The sequence below is a fragment of the Rhamphochromis sp. 'chilingali' genome (genome assembly GCF_963969265.1).
Source record: "Rhamphochromis sp. 'chilingali' genome assembly, chromosome: 3".
In the NCBI taxonomy this organism is placed as follows: domain Eukaryota; kingdom Metazoa; phylum Chordata; class Actinopteri; order Cichliformes; family Cichlidae; genus Rhamphochromis; species Rhamphochromis sp. 'chilingali'.
In genome coordinates, this window is record NC_137931.1 from 31,266,743 (window position 1) to 31,279,360 (window position 12,618).

The 12,618-nt window shown below is 41.2% G+C and overlaps 1 protein-coding gene across 1 annotated transcript in view; it reads right to left on the reverse strand.

The window, feature by feature from the left end:
• Nucleotides 1–12,618, reverse strand: part of tbl1xr1a (TBL1X/Y related 1a) — a 54,303-nt gene that overhangs the window by 4,043 nt on the left and 37,642 nt on the right. Inside the window, exons 3-7 of the mRNA XM_080877064.1 lie at nt 4,431–4,532; nt 1,457–1,602; nt 1,026–1,251; nt 730–862; nt 198–339 (exon numbers count right to left, since the gene is read on the reverse strand). Coding sequence (XP_080733190.1) covers nt 198–339; nt 730–862; nt 1,026–1,251; nt 1,457–1,602; nt 4,431–4,488 — 705 coding nt within the window. The 5' untranslated portion in view covers nt 4,489–4,532. The remainder of the gene's footprint in view (nt 1–197; nt 340–729; nt 863–1,025; nt 1,252–1,456; nt 1,603–4,430; nt 4,533–12,618) is intronic.

Genomic DNA, 12,618 nt, shown 5'->3' on the forward strand with positions numbered 1-12,618 from the left:
GTGTGTCTCTGATTCTTCAAAAAGGGGTTTAAAAATGACACCAAACTACCAGAATCCTTTTAGAAAACACATCAAGCAGCCCTTTGAAATTCGAAAATATCCCACAAACTTCTCGAGGTTACAGATTGTGACTTAATCCACACGAGCAGGGTGATTCGTGTTACATTCGGTGTGTTTGTGTGCCTGTGTGTACTCACATTCCAGTCTAGTGAGGTGACGTCTTTGTTGCTGGGGACATCTTGTCCTCCCTCTCGTATGCAATGCCTCAGGACCAGCTGTGTGGAGCTGCTTGTACTGTTCTCACTCAGGTTCCAAATACGAGCCGTCGAATCGCCAGACCTGAGACACACACACACACACACACACACACATCAGACTGCCATCTGAAAAAGTAACCTACAACATTGCTTTGTACAAATGATATGTAAGGATGTGCTATAAAGATCTCTGTAATAAATCTGAAGCATCACTTTATTGCTCATGTATGGGCAGAACATCTGCGTTAAGTGTTGATGTGATCTTGACTGAAATTAAAATAGGGTTGTGCTGCACTTTCATGTAATACCAAGTTGTACCACCAGATGGTGCACTGAGACAACCAGGCAAGTCCTAAGACTACATTCAGGTCAAACTGGCACTAAGCATTAATTCATGTTTAGTCTCTTTTTTCAGCTTGTTTGCTTCATGACTTGAACATTAACGTTGTACAAAAGTGGAAGCAAGGCTCACCCTGATGCCAGCAGATCGCTGACTGGGTTCCAGGCACAAATAAAGACTTCTGACTCATGGCCCCTCAAGACCATGGCTTTGTTCTGAGGGATCTCTACATCGCCGTCCACTTCCATCAGGTCAGCATGATTATCTGAACACAGAGTTGATGGATCAGGCATGAAAAACCACAAAATTCAATGAGTGAATACATAAAAAATGTAATAATATTCCATCATTTTAATTAATAACATAAATACAAGTCTCTGTTAAAAGAATTCCCCAATCCCAAAAATCATACGAATCATTTCGCTCACTTGCTAAGGCATGGGCTCCATTCTCCTCCCCATTGGCAGTATTCTCTCCGTTCTTGGCATTGCCAGCGATAGTGCCCCCAGTGGTCGACGCCGGCGCTGAAGCTGCAGCCTGCTGCTGGGCCATTTTGTCCCGGTAAGCCTGCTGCCTCGTCTGAACGACATCCGGCATCACCGCATCGATCAGGGACAGGGACTCAATGGGCCGGCCGTCAAATAGCGTGCCGTCCTGCGGAGCCAGAGAAGAAATCGGGTTGGAGCGGAAACACAGAGGAAGACAAGAAGCTGGTGAAAGAAGCTGACAGGCTTCTGTCTATATTACATTTACAGATTCCCTTTGATATCAGATTAATATGGGAATGACATCCTGATAGTCCGTTTAAGAAAGACTTGAATTATTATCTGATGTTAAAGGGTCTTTGTTTGTGTCCCACCTCATTTATGCTGACTTCAGCCTCCACGTACTGCAGGCCCTTCTGGATGATGCTGATCAGGGCAGCAGGGGGAACCAGAGCACCATTGATGTTGGACTGGCTAATGTGGCTCTCTATGCCAAAGGTAAATGCTGAGTGGGAGAACCCTAAAGAGGAGAAGAAAAGAATATTAGTAAATAATACTCCCTTCGATTTCAACACAGTGAAGAACTACAAGTTGTGGCGGTTTTTTCAGTCTTAATTGCCTTTTAACACTTTTTTTATAAAAGTCAACCCTTTTTTCCTTAAGTTTTTGTGGTGATGAAAGTTACTGACCCTCCGCAGAGTCGACGTATTAATGAAGAAAATGCTCGACCTCTGACTTGTTAGTAACATGTTTGTGAAGTCGTTGCTGTTGGAGAACAAGAACTGCTGCGTCACAACCGCATGACCCCCTGACCTCTGTCAATCTGCAGGTAACATCTAGACCTAAATAGTGGACTGACCTACTGCTGAGATGCTGCGTTCACGGGAACTGGTCAGACATACAAGGCTTTGTTTATGGCTGCCACTGACATGTAGGCATAAAAGTGCTTTTGTACAAACATGGTGACATTTAAAAGGTATCCCATAAACAAATGGAATGATCTAATCCAGACATCTCCGTCTTTCTGTTCTGATGTACATCCTCTCATTAAGATATAAACGGTAATAGAAATGTTAATATTGACCATTTATGTTTGAGTAAATTTTAGCTACCCGTGTGTGGAGAAACAGGACAAAAGCTTTGACTGAAGTTAAATCTCATAACCATCAGCTCTCTTGTAATGATGATTTATCTTCATTCATTGTTGGACTATAAATACAGAACAAGAAGTTTTGGCTCAGGGTATCAGTTATCCATATATCTGCTGGCTGCAACGTTGGTCCCCAAGGCAAAATCTGAGAACACAAATCCAGAAATACTTGCCAACTAATTTCATCACCGCCCATATTTGCTTAAATGTAAGAAGCTGTGGATATTTTTCTGTTATCATGTGATTATTGTTAAGCTCATCCCTCATTTGGACAGCTGGTCACCCTTTTAATTTTAGAGCTGGTCGAATTACTTCTCCTTCTCTTAATAATATTTCTCAAAACCTCTGATTCATTAGTTGTAGATCCACAGCTGAGACGACTCTCATCTGTGTACACAACGAGTCTGATCTCAACAGGTCCCACTCTTTGCAGCCAAAGTTTTCCTCATCACTCGGCAGCAGAGCAGTTTTGTTTAAGTCTGCCTTTGTCTACATCCTCAAAGTGTTGCCTTCCAACAGATCGACTCCAGTTCAAATATATCTGATCAACCATCTAAATGATCATCCTTATGATGGTCCATAACTAATCTGTCATTTCTGCTGTGATGTCTGTAAAACGGTTATTCCAGATAACTTCTGCCTTTACTTCAAGTCAGGACCAAACTTATATAAAACGAAATGCAAATGGCTCTTAATGATCTTACTATCTACCACATTGCCAATTAACACTAAGGCAGCATTAAGGGTTAAAACCAGTCCAAATTATTTCCGCACCAATTGAATGATGAGTGCCTGTTTTCCCCGGTGTTAAAGTTCAACGTCCAGGCATTCAAAAAAAGAGGATTTAGAAGAGGTGGAAGTTAGCGGTAAGTTAGCTAGCCGTTTAACATCTAGAGCTACGTACCAGGTACTACGTACCTGAGTGACTAAATACCAGCAAAGTTTGGGCGGTGGGCGAAGTTGGGCTAGTTGACCTGGTGGCTAGCTAGTGCTGTGGTTAGACCCATATAAACACACTGGCACAAGGAAGACACTGCATGAAGGTTAAATTGTTCTCAATAATGGACAGTGACAAACACCATCATAGAACAGGAAGAAGATATACACAGATAAAACTTCAACCAACAGCACATCTGGTCCGTCTGCAGCACGAGGTCATTAGCATGTTGCTATGTAGTTTGGTTTAGTTGCCATTTAGACAAAAAACAAAAATTGCAAAGTGACACTATTCAGTTAGTGTGTATTTGGTGTTTGGGACACCAAACTGGGGGCTCATCTTATAGACTTGCTGCACATAAGCAGTAAAAACAAACTGTAGTGGCGCAGAATGTGAGGTGACCATTTTTTGTCTCTTTTTTGACAGACAAAAGCTGCACATTAAAAACTGTGATCGATACATCGCTTAACAAGCTAAGGGCCTCCTTAACCTTCACCGCTTTTCTCCTGGTTTCTCCTTGTTTCCCTAAATCCATACAACACAGGTGGTAGGCATGATGTTATTTCGACCCATCTGATTAAGCGATGGACAGACACCGGTCCGGCTGTATGATTCATTCTGACTGTGTGATGACGTCTGTCTAAAACGCTGCGGACAGCCTGTGCTGTTTGTCCTCTTTTAAGCACTCTTGTTTACAATGGCGTCATTATATTCTGCTTTTAAACAACAAGCAGCACCACACTGACCGTGTTGTGTATACAAAGTGACAAAGATGACCCAACAACCTGACAGGCAGCTCGGGCATCTGCTGACTACCCTACCGCCTATAGTACGACAAGGAAAGAAAGAAACTGATTTCTCGTCTTATAAATGTAATGAAAACAGATCCTGAAAAAAAGGATTAAATTCCACCCAAACAAATAAATGATTATATATCTTAGAAGAGACGATTTTTAGAAATATCACAAACTGTCTTCTTGCTCAATTTGTGTTTAATTCAGTCCCTTCTTTAAAAAAAAGCAACAAAAAAACATGATAAATTGTTGATGATAATTACTTTTTTATAACAAACTTTTAAAGAGTACTGTTGATTCATACAGCTCATTTTAATCATCATTAGTGAATAAAAACACACATTTGTTGTGATGAAAATTAAGTCTGTTAATGAAAACTATAATGAGCCATGTTGGTAGAAAAGCAAAGAACTATTACAAAAACGATAAAGCTTTTCATGAAGAGGAGAAGAACTGGAGCTGGATACCTGACTCCTGTAGGTATCTGTAGACCAGGAAGTTGACCTCATCACTGCTAATGCTCATCTTTACTCCTGTTACACCATGAGGTCAGCACACACACACCTAGCCTGGAAAACAGAGAGAGGTTCATCAGTGAAGGGGAAATCTCACCAGTTATTTAAGCTCAAACACAAAGTCAGTTTACAGCTGATGTTACTGTGGAAAAAGGAAATTACTGTAGAGCTTGCGCATGTACAGAGCTTTAAACTGGACCTCCTCGATCACACTTAATCACGTCACTGGTAGCAAAGTACATAGCCTACAGCTGCCTCAGTGCACAACATGATCACATGACCCTCGTCTTGCAGGACCTCAGATAAAACAAAGTAAGAAAGAAAGTTTAGCACCAGCAATTTGATTACATTTTAAAAAGCAACAATCACATTGAGGCACTGATTCATGTATTTACTGAGAAATAGAATAGAATAGAATAATCCTTTAATTGTCCCACAAGGGGAAATTTGGTTGTAACAGCAGCCAAAAAGACACATATACAAACAAACAGTACACAGAACAGAAACATACACAATTTTTTTTTCACATATTTACATTAAGGACAGTGGTTACTATATACAGAGAGTACTGTACAGTTATTAAATTAAAATAACTACAGGTAAGAGGCAGAAAGCGTGTCTACATGCCTGTGAGTCAAGACATCTGATGGAGTGTCATTGTTTTACTGTTTGTCTGCATTTTAGTCACTCTGGTCGTGCTATGCTCATGAGCACTCTAAGTGGCTTTTACTGTTTAATATTTTATCTGATTATGTCATTGTTTGATCATTTATGTGCTTCTGACTTTGCTCTGTGCTTAGATCCCTCTGCGTTTACGCTTCTTGTTTGTGCCATCAGCCTGCCAGGGATGAAGAGTAGCCTGTATGGCTAAATGTATGGCACACTGACATCATTAATTAAAACAAGCACAAAATTGACAAAAATAAAATAAAGGCTGCAGCTTATATCTTAACAACAGGCAGATTAAACACATGCTATTGCATTGGTGCTAACTAAAGCCAGACCATGCTGGCTGTACGTTAATATGTGTTACAATTACTTCTCAGTTGGTGTTTTATTCACAGTGTGCCCACACCCCAAGCTGCTCTGTTCCCTCTGACCACATATTTAACATCTGATGCAGTCATCTGGGCACCGGCCCACTACAAACTACTCGACTGAAAAACACGAGCGGGAAGGAAATCAGCAGGACAGAAACACTTCTGCTGGTAGGACTCCTTTCGTGTGTGCGCCCAAGCACATGTCACATGATTTGACGTTGCCTTTGTGTGTGAACTAATATGGCTGGGAACCGCAAGTTTAACAACTGCGGGGTTAACAAGTGCAGAGAGCCGATTCCAAACAAGGACCAGTTCAAAGCCTGTTTCCCCCAGAGAGTAATCAGGCCTGGAGCTCCTCGCCTGCAGCACCCCCACCCGCCTCCCAGCAGGAGTCTCTCTGTGCATTTAATGGTAGTTAAGTGATTGAAACTCTCCTGGGTACTGTGGACACATTTCTTTTCAGAGGATTTTAACCTTGCGTCATCTGGAACAGCTCAACATCTCCGTACACTGAGCAGTGGTCTTAGCATTGCTGGATGCTGAGCTGAGGGAGGGGGGAGAAGTTTCCTTTAATGACCACCTGATAAACCGGTCGCAGCGACGAAAAATAAGACACAATTACACACTACAACTGTGAAACATCAGTATTGTAGTTAGGGCTGCCACGATTTGTCGACTAGTCACGATTACGTCGACTATCAAAATCGTCGACGACTGATTTAATAGTCGACGCGTCGTTTGAAGCTTTGTAAGATCACAAAAGACGCAGGAATAAGTGGCAGGATTTAAGAGTGTAATAACGGACTGAAACAGAAGATGGCAGCATTGCATGTACAAGGATGTCAGCTACCGTTAAACCCCGAAGAAGAAGAAGAAGCAGCAGCTGTGTCCCAGAATTCATAGCGCGGCCCAGCGCAGTTTCCAACAATGGCGGCAGCTGGTTAGTTTTAATGTTACTCTTATTATTCTTTCTGGGTCACAAAATAAACGTTTAACATATTTTCAGGCGAGAATGTAGCCGTGTAAACTTCAAATATCTGCTCAGTTTATCAGGACACCACATATTTTCAAAAGCGCTCCGACGTTTTCGGAGACATCTGTTACCCACTAGCTCGTTAGCGAGCCGGGGGCTAGGCTCACTAGCGCCGTGAGAACACCGGACTCCCGGCAAATCGTTTTCAAACCCACCGCCGTCTTTCGCTACTCAGGTTAAATATATATGAGTCACTTAGATAACTTAAAATGTTATTGTTTGGCTTTTTTTTTTTTAGTATTTTATTTGTTCCTGAGTAAATCAGTTTGTCTGAGATTAAAGTTATAGTTTTTACACAGCTGAATAAACGTCAAGCAGACAACTGATTATCAGAAGTGTGAGATGCTCCAGAATATACTCCAGTGTCCTGTTATATTTTAGATAGCAAGGAGTTTATTAAACTTCACCGAAACAATCCGCAAATTTCATTAAAATTTAATAAACTATCATCTTGTCTTTATTTTTAGTTAGCACAGACCTTAAACACTTAAAGCTGTAAGCTAATGATAGTTATATAAGAGCAGATGCTGCTGGTGCAATAAGCTGTAGTTTTGCGTCCAATGGATGATGATCTGATTAGTCGACTATTCGCAAAAATAATCGGTGACTAGTCGACTATCAAAATAATCGTTTGTGGCAGCCCTAATTGTAGTAGAGTAGAGCAGATCCCAAAAAATTCAATTACTCATGGATTTCTTCCTTGAGCAGATATTCTGTTTTTCATTCTGCTGTTCTGATAAAGATCTAACGACAGAAAAGGACATTTAAAAATGACAATGTGATGCCACTACCTTTTTGTTGTTTGTTTGTTTTATTTCTATCCAAACACCATTTTCTTAACTGCTTATCCAATTCATATCCCCAGCTATTACCGAGTAAGAGGCTAGATGCACCATGGCACAACACAAAATTGTCAGTTGGACGTTAGTCGGGTTAACCAAATGAGCACGTTATTGGACTGTGAGAAGAACCAGGAAGGAACCACAGAGCCAACATTAAACTCCACACATACAGTTAGGGGTGGGCGGTATAAACTGTATTTGGTAGAAACGATATGAACAGCTTCGCCTGTTTTGGTCAAAAGCATTGCAGCGGCTGCAAACAATATCATCTGCAAATTATGCGGCGACAAGTAATAGCAAAGAGACGAAGCACGTTTTGGAATATGAGGAAAGCCAAAAACTGCACTTCCTCCACTTCCATACCATTGATTTATTAATGTTGAATTCTCTCGCAGCTGCTCTATTCCCATGTTGTTGCAGTGTATTAATGACTAACCTTCTATAGTGGATGAATTATCTCAGTTGTTCTCCTGACTGAAGTTTGGTCCGTTTACAGCATCCTGCCATGTGATTACATTTGTCCCTAACCATCGGGAACACTCACTTTAACTTTTATTGAGTAGAAAAAAAGTTAGTGCTCATCCTCCAGCTTCACTGTGTTTGTTATGCTAACATAGTTGTGTCGCTAGCGATCACGTAGCACATCATTATATACCAGCTAGCCCAACTTCAGTAACCCTAAAAGTCACTGCTGTTTAGTTTTCTGTCTTCATTTATGTTGGAAGTGATAGCAGAGCTGTACGTTTTAATTTTTTTAGAAATCTCTCAGTCATGAACATGCTATATCATGTTTAGGTAACTAGCGAAACTAGCGCGCTAACTTCCGCTAACTTCCTGCTAACTTCTAACACTGTTGTATTTAATAAATTCTGTTTTCATGAATGCCTGAATGTTAAACTTAATTGTTACACCTGGTAAAGCAGCAACACTGACCGTTTTATTAAAGATGAAAGAAATTTGACAGTTTTTAACTCTCAGTGAAGATGCAGTGTTCATTGACTTTGGGACCTGAAGCAGACTGAGTTTTGGACCCAGATTACTCCGTGAGGCTCCTGACTACGGTAGCCGTAATGCTTCGACAATCCATCAAGCGGTACGGCTTCGTAGCTTACCAAAGTCATAGTAAAACATTTGACAGATTTTTGAGCGCCGTGTACCACATAAAATCGTTCGCGGTCAGTAAGCACAACCAGAATTCATATATAAGGCGCACCGGATTATAAGGCACGCTGGCGGATTTTAAGTGCACCTTATAGTGCGGAAAATACGGTATACAGAGGAAAAGAATATATCGTTAGTGCATATGTTTCAAATTATATCGCGATATGGATTTTAGGCCATATCGCGCAGCCCTACATACAGTCCTCGCTGGCCAGCAGATTTAAACCCAGAACCTTCATTGCTGTGAGGCAATGCCAGAGAAACAAACGATCTGACCTGATTTTATATCTCCTAATTTTTAATGAGATCACAAAATTGATGAGATTGCAACAGCAGCCACAAGCACTGATAATCTTCCATTTTATTTATTGGGAACAGCAGGACGATATTGGACTATGTGAATTTTTTGTTTTTGTTCAGTTCCCCCCTTCTCAAAAACGAGCTGAGTAACGTGTACTTCAACAACTTTCTGGATATGTGGCCAGTACTGGCTGCCAGGTGCAAGTCCTCACTCTCCTGCAGCAAATCCACTTCTCTCTCTGTCTGAACTGTTCACTGTGTGACAGTGAGTACCTGTAAATGAGCAGTCTGCACATGTGCAATGTTAAACCGAGGCTGTGCACTGTGTGAGAGGAAAATAAGACATTCTGTCACATGTAAATGCAGCTGACTAACAGCTCTACCCTTCAACATGTGTGTGGTGAGTCTGTCAGGCAGCGTTGCGGTTCCAAAACGAGATGCTTGAAAATTTCTGCGGTTATTGAACTAAAAAGTACGCGCCCTTCCCGAGATACACCATTTCACTGACAATTTCTGCTGAAGCTCCACAAAATGGTATTTGAGAATCTGGTGTAACGACAAAGTAAGGCGAGTCAGTTGCATCAGCTTCACTGGAGAACAGGGGTGCCATGGCTGAGCTGTCTGGGGATGTGTTCATAACCCAGGAGACAGCAGATGAAGAAGAGGTGGTGTTGTTCTCTGGCATGTTGGCTCAGCGATACTTATCTGTGCCTGGACCCTCTGTCTCCAAAGAGAGAGGATTGTGTTTTCCACAGAGACAACTGTCAGCAAACAGATTGTTTTGAGGGGGCAGATAAACTCCAGGCAGACAAAATAATGGAAACCATCTCAGAGTTGAGCTTTTCAGCATAATTACAAAAGTAGCAACACTTTGTTGGGGCTGAAATGAGCCGTTCCTGCTGCAGCCCCATGAAACGGCACTACCACAGACACACTGTGTTAAATTAGACCTCTTATTATAATTAAATCATATGCAGCTGTCAGACTGCTTTCACTTCCACTTTACTACAGTGTTATACTGCAAGCTAACTTCTCAAACAAGCCACACCCATGTACTTTGCGGTTGGCCTTCTTGACGTAACGTGTGACAACCAGCCTCTGAAAAATACAACAATGACACAAAAATAAACTGCTCTGTGCAAGATCCTTAAAAAGTAATTTTACTGCTTCCACTACTGATCACATCTCTAGTTACACCACTACACTCAAGCTATTTTGTAATCATGTATCGGAAAGTCGTGGACAAAATACTGGTAAAAAAAAAAAAAAAACCCTGAATATATTATATAATTTGATATGATGTAGCACAATCCAAAAGAACAACCTACAACGGTAGGAAAAAATGAGCAAATTCATGACAGCCTACTCAAGACTGCACTGAAACCGACTCAGCTGGTGATATTTAGGGTTGCGAATTGAATGGATCTGTTTCTCTTTAAAGGATTTTTTGTGACGTTTGTCAACTCGACTCTGAGTTTAATCATCTTGTGAAGCTCAATTGCTAAATGGAGCCACACAGTGAATCCTTCTTACTTTGTTTCTTTTAAGGACACACGAGCTGTGCACACCCTCGTCTTGGGCTTTAGAGTAATTAAACTGAAGAAATTAAAGTAGTTTAGAAGGTCTGTGCATCCTGTATTCAGAAAGTATTCATTTGTCCAGTAAACTGTTAACAAGCTAGAAAATTATAAAGTGACAAAACAAGGTGGCAAGCCCTCATTCTACCCGACAGCACCTTGCTATATGTCTATTTAGGTAGCTACTTCCATCTCTCTCAGTCTCTCCACCTATTTAAGATACCAGTGCACCATTTTAACTGAGAAAGGATCAATACAAAGCAGCGCAGTCAGTCTGTAGCATATTATACAAATAAATCTCACCCAGTGCTAATTTAAAGCAACTGCTTCTTCACTGAAATGCAACTTTGAGGTCAACTGCTTCAGCAGCAGCACACTTTAATTAGGCCTAAATAACTACATCACATTTGTATAGTGACCCAGGAACTAAAAAGTTCTATTGCCATAAGTCATGTAGTTCTAGAGTGGGATACGTGAAAGGCAAAAGCACCTTTGGTTTATTTGACAACTGTAGCTGCCCAACACTGAAAAACTATGATCTTATAAGAGCACAGTATGATTGTTCCAATACATTCCTCAAAAACAGGAGGACGCTCATATCAGCCATCTCCGGACAGAATTGTTGCCTATTTGACAAAAACTAATTGATATACGTTGAATCTACATTATGTGGTATTAAAGCTTACAGTTACTGGTAATGTGTGGTGCTCACATTAAGACTGGAGCTGCAGCCAGGAGCCTCGATCAATAACCATGAAAGCAGAGTATAATTTCAGCCACCTGCTGCTGTGCTTCTTTAACGGGGAACCTGTAGACGGTCCTGTCAGAGATCATTCAGACCTTTTGCTCAAATCCCTCCTGACAGCAGTGCTGTTAGTTTGTAAACAGTGAGCTGTAGTTCTCTCTACCACCACTCCACTGCAGTGGCGCTGTGGAGCCATGAGCGGTAGCCAGGAGCCTCTGTGTTGACAGTGTGGGAGAGTAAAGGGGGGGATGGGAGAGGAGAAGGGAATCTCTGGCTCTACATTTTTTCCCTTCGCCTCTCTCCCTCTGTCTCTCTGTCTCTGTGCTGCCAGTGGCAGACTGGCCTGTACAGTAAATGCTAGATCTGGTTACTGCTCAAGGAGAGAGGGGGAGGGTAGGAGACACACACTCACGCACAATCAGACAATCAATAATCCCACCCACCCAACAAACAACAACAACAACAAAAATCAGGACAGGACTATTACTGCTGCATGTGACCTGTGCCATGACCATGAAGTTGCTCCAGAGGAAGCAAGACTGAAATCACACCAACAAGAATAAAGGGGCAGGTGGGCATGTGGGGCTGACCTTCACAATATGAAATCAATATTGCTAATAAATTAGATTTGCTTTGATTAATCAGCTGACATCCATCCATCCACAAGGCCCCAATCAATAAGAAGGAATTCACTTCAACTGCCTTTTAATCATGTTTTATTTGAGATTGCATCTCCTACATTATGAAGAAAACACTTTATTTTAAGATGCTTATCATAAAAAAATGACTTCAATAGTGTAAAATACAACCAAACAGTTACTAAAAAAATAACATAAAACCTTTTTATTTTCAACACTAACACAAACAACAAATGTTACTCTCTGGTAACAATGAAGTAGGACTGCAAGTTTTAAGACTGCACTACTGGTGCCCCTTTTCAACACAGTTCGTGTCTATCACAGGATACTGTGCTACACCACACACACTGCAATCCCATGGACTGCAGATAGCAATCTTCACACAAAATTTCCTCTCTGAGCAGTGCAGAACATTTCTAAATACTCAGGTCAATAAACTGCTTGCATCATCACTCAAGTTAAAAGTAATTAAAAAATGTTTTGTTGTGCCACTTACTACTCAGCTGTTTAGTCAAATGAATGACAAATTCCTAGCTGATTGCCCAGACTGATGAATGAAAAGTTTGTGAAAATATTCTACAGAGTAGTAACCGCTCGCAGTCCAAACATTTCACCCCTAAAGAATTGTGGCAACGATGTCCTTTTCAGTTCCACATCCTGAACAAGTGACAGAGAAAGCGTCAAGGTTGTGTTGTTTACCACTGAGCTCATGCGACTGGAAAAATCTACAGGCCTGTTGGTGAGTGTCGAGTTCATCACTGGTTGAAATTTGCTAGATCAGTGGTGGAACACCCACACTATGAA